The sequence below is a fragment of the Penaeus vannamei genome, chromosome 6, assembly GCF_042767895.1.
Source record: "Penaeus vannamei isolate JL-2024 chromosome 6, ASM4276789v1, whole genome shotgun sequence".
Classification (NCBI taxonomy): domain Eukaryota; kingdom Metazoa; phylum Arthropoda; class Malacostraca; order Decapoda; family Penaeidae; genus Penaeus; species Penaeus vannamei.
In genome coordinates this window covers 43178692-43181191 of record NC_091554.1, presented here as the reverse complement: position 1 = coordinate 43181191, position 2500 = coordinate 43178692, and the positions used below count along the sequence as shown (strand labels likewise).

At 38.6% G+C, this 2500-nt stretch overlaps 1 protein-coding gene across 1 annotated transcript in view; it reads left to right on the top strand.

Annotated features, from left to right (window-relative positions):
• Positions 1-2500, top strand: part of LOC113828655 (golgin subfamily A member 2) — a gene marked incomplete at its 3' end in the record, with an annotated part of 8220 nt that overhangs the window by 1813 nt on the left and 3907 nt on the right. The window contains 5 exon segments of the mRNA XM_027381664.2: positions 183-260; positions 446-1391; positions 1499-1617; positions 1803-2007; positions 2250-2415. Coding sequence (XP_027237465.2) covers positions 183-260; positions 446-1391; positions 1499-1617; positions 1803-2007; positions 2250-2415 — 1514 coding nt within the window.

Genomic DNA, 2500 nt, shown 5'->3' with positions numbered 1-2500 from the left:
TATGATATGTGGTACAAAAATACCAAGTATGTCATGCTTCATGACACCAGAGCACAAAATATCAGTTTTTTATGTGCATCACAAATAAGGAATAAAAAAAAAAAAGTCTCATCCACAGGAATACACATCAGTGATAATATTTGTTGGACAAATAATTGTTTTATGTATGTTTTTCTTTACAGCTCCGACAGTTTCAGAAGAAAAAGGGCACAAAGCGAGCAGTTGAGTACAGCAGCAAAGAAACCACACCTGATATAGAGGTAAATACATGTTTTATAGGATTATAGATTCAGTTTGCCATGTCATTAACAGTTTATATTATATTGCCAACCATATTAGCATGATCACAGTTTGTGTATTTGTTTAATTGATTTATTAATTTTAGAAGTAAGGATAATCTGTCCAACAATCAAGATATATGCTTATATATTTTCTTTCCCTTCAGGGAAGCATTGCTGAAGGGTCAAACCCACAGTCGGAGTCAGGTACATTATCCTCTAGAGCGTCATCAGTTGACCTTGTTTCAGAGGAATTCACAGACCAACCTGTAGCGATTGACCATGGAGAAACACACAGTGATGTGTTCCCTTCCTCACAGGGAGTTTCAAGTGGCATCGAAGTGGTCCAAAATGCTGGCCCAGAAAAACATGAATATGAAGACCAAAGAGGAGTACAATTAAACTGTCAGTATTCTGACTCGGTTCAGTCCCATTTACCCAACACAGAGGGAAGTGAAATGATAACATCATCTACTTATAATTATACAAATGAAAACTCTCAATTGACATCAGAAGGGCATGACTATTCCCAGACTGTGTCTGTTAATGGAAGTGGTGATAACACAAGTCTGAACTCTGAGGTTCCTAATTGTGTGCCACAACAGACAGCCAATGAAACAGGAGGCTTTAATCAACAAAATAAGCTTGCTTCATATTTCCAGTCATCATCAGACTATAGCAGCACTTCGAGGCCAGACCCATTTTCATTATCATTGAGTGCTACAGAAGTTATATCTCCAGATGAGAGTGATATAAGTACCAAATCATATATTGAATCTGAAAACCTAGGAACGCAACTCTCAAGGGAACAAGAGCCAACATCAGCATTCCAGACAGTCATTCCTTCATCACAACCTCACACAGAACCAATTGATGATCACAAAGAACCAACAGTCATGGGTACTGAACCAGTATACCAAGGAGAGCAAAATTCACCAGAGACCTTTGAAAGAGAAGGATCTGTAAGTTCAGAAACGACAGCAAGTGTGACAACAGCCATACATGTGACGAAGGGTGAAAGTCAAGATGAACCAGTGCTCAAGTCTTCATCTGAAAGTCTTCGACAGATTTCCCTGCAGCTGAGTGGGCTGATGAGTGAGAGTGAAGGAGCAGGTATGAGCTACTCAGTATGCGTTTTACATTTCTTATAGCATTTCAATGGTGAGTCTGTAGTTATAAAGCTTGTATCGTGTGTAAAAACTTTTCATCTCTTTATTCAGCAACAGACACATCAAACAACACTGTGTTGGAGTTGGAACGTCGTAACAGTGAATTAGCAGCCTTGTTGCAGCAGGAATCTCAGACATCACAGCAACAGTCTCAGTATATAGGAGAGATGGTGAGGGGCGACCTTTGTAAAGGTCTTTAAGTATAAGATTTTGAAATTCTGTTATGTATTAGGATACTTATAATCAAGATTTAGCAGTTTGATCATGGGTTTTGCTTTTTGTAGAATTTTTCATTATATTAGTGATACTAGTACTGTAAATGTATACCAGATGCCAAATGTGTCTTAATCCACAGAAAGCACATGTCGAGAGGCTTGAAGCAGAGTTGAATGCTGCAAGAGGAATCCTAAACTCCTCAGTTACCGGAGGAGCTCGTGAGGTGGAGAGTTTGAGGGAGCAGTTACAGGTTCACATACAGACCATCGGGATCCTGGTGTCAGAGAAGTCAGAGCTGCAGACCTCTCTCACACATGCCAATCATGCACTTAAATTGAAAGCAGGTTAGTCAGCTCTCAGTTCAAATTGCATCACTTGTTTGTGAGTTACAGTGCTTTTAATGACAATTTTGTTAAGGTATTTTTATAGTCTTATGGTTTTTATGTAAAATGACAAGAAAATATAGGCAAGATTTTAAACATAAGTTATCTTTGCATCTGTTTTACCTTGCATTCCTTCGGTCAATAAAAAAGAGAAGAAAAAAAAATGACTTCCTGCAAGACCAATGTTTCTCATACCCTTGTAGGTGAAGTAACCGAGCTTGATGGACGATTGAGTGCATCCCGTCAGCGAGTTGGAGAATTGGAGGCAAGCGTAAAGGACTTGAACGTGCAGAGGGATGCACTAAAGTCATCACAAGATAGCCTCTCAAAAGATCTTGATGCATCAAAAATGACGAACTTCAAGTCTAAGTAAGGATATTTTCATTGACCTTTATATACCACATGTATATACTTTACATCTCTTTAAGCAGTTAGTTCAAAGCAAGTACATGCA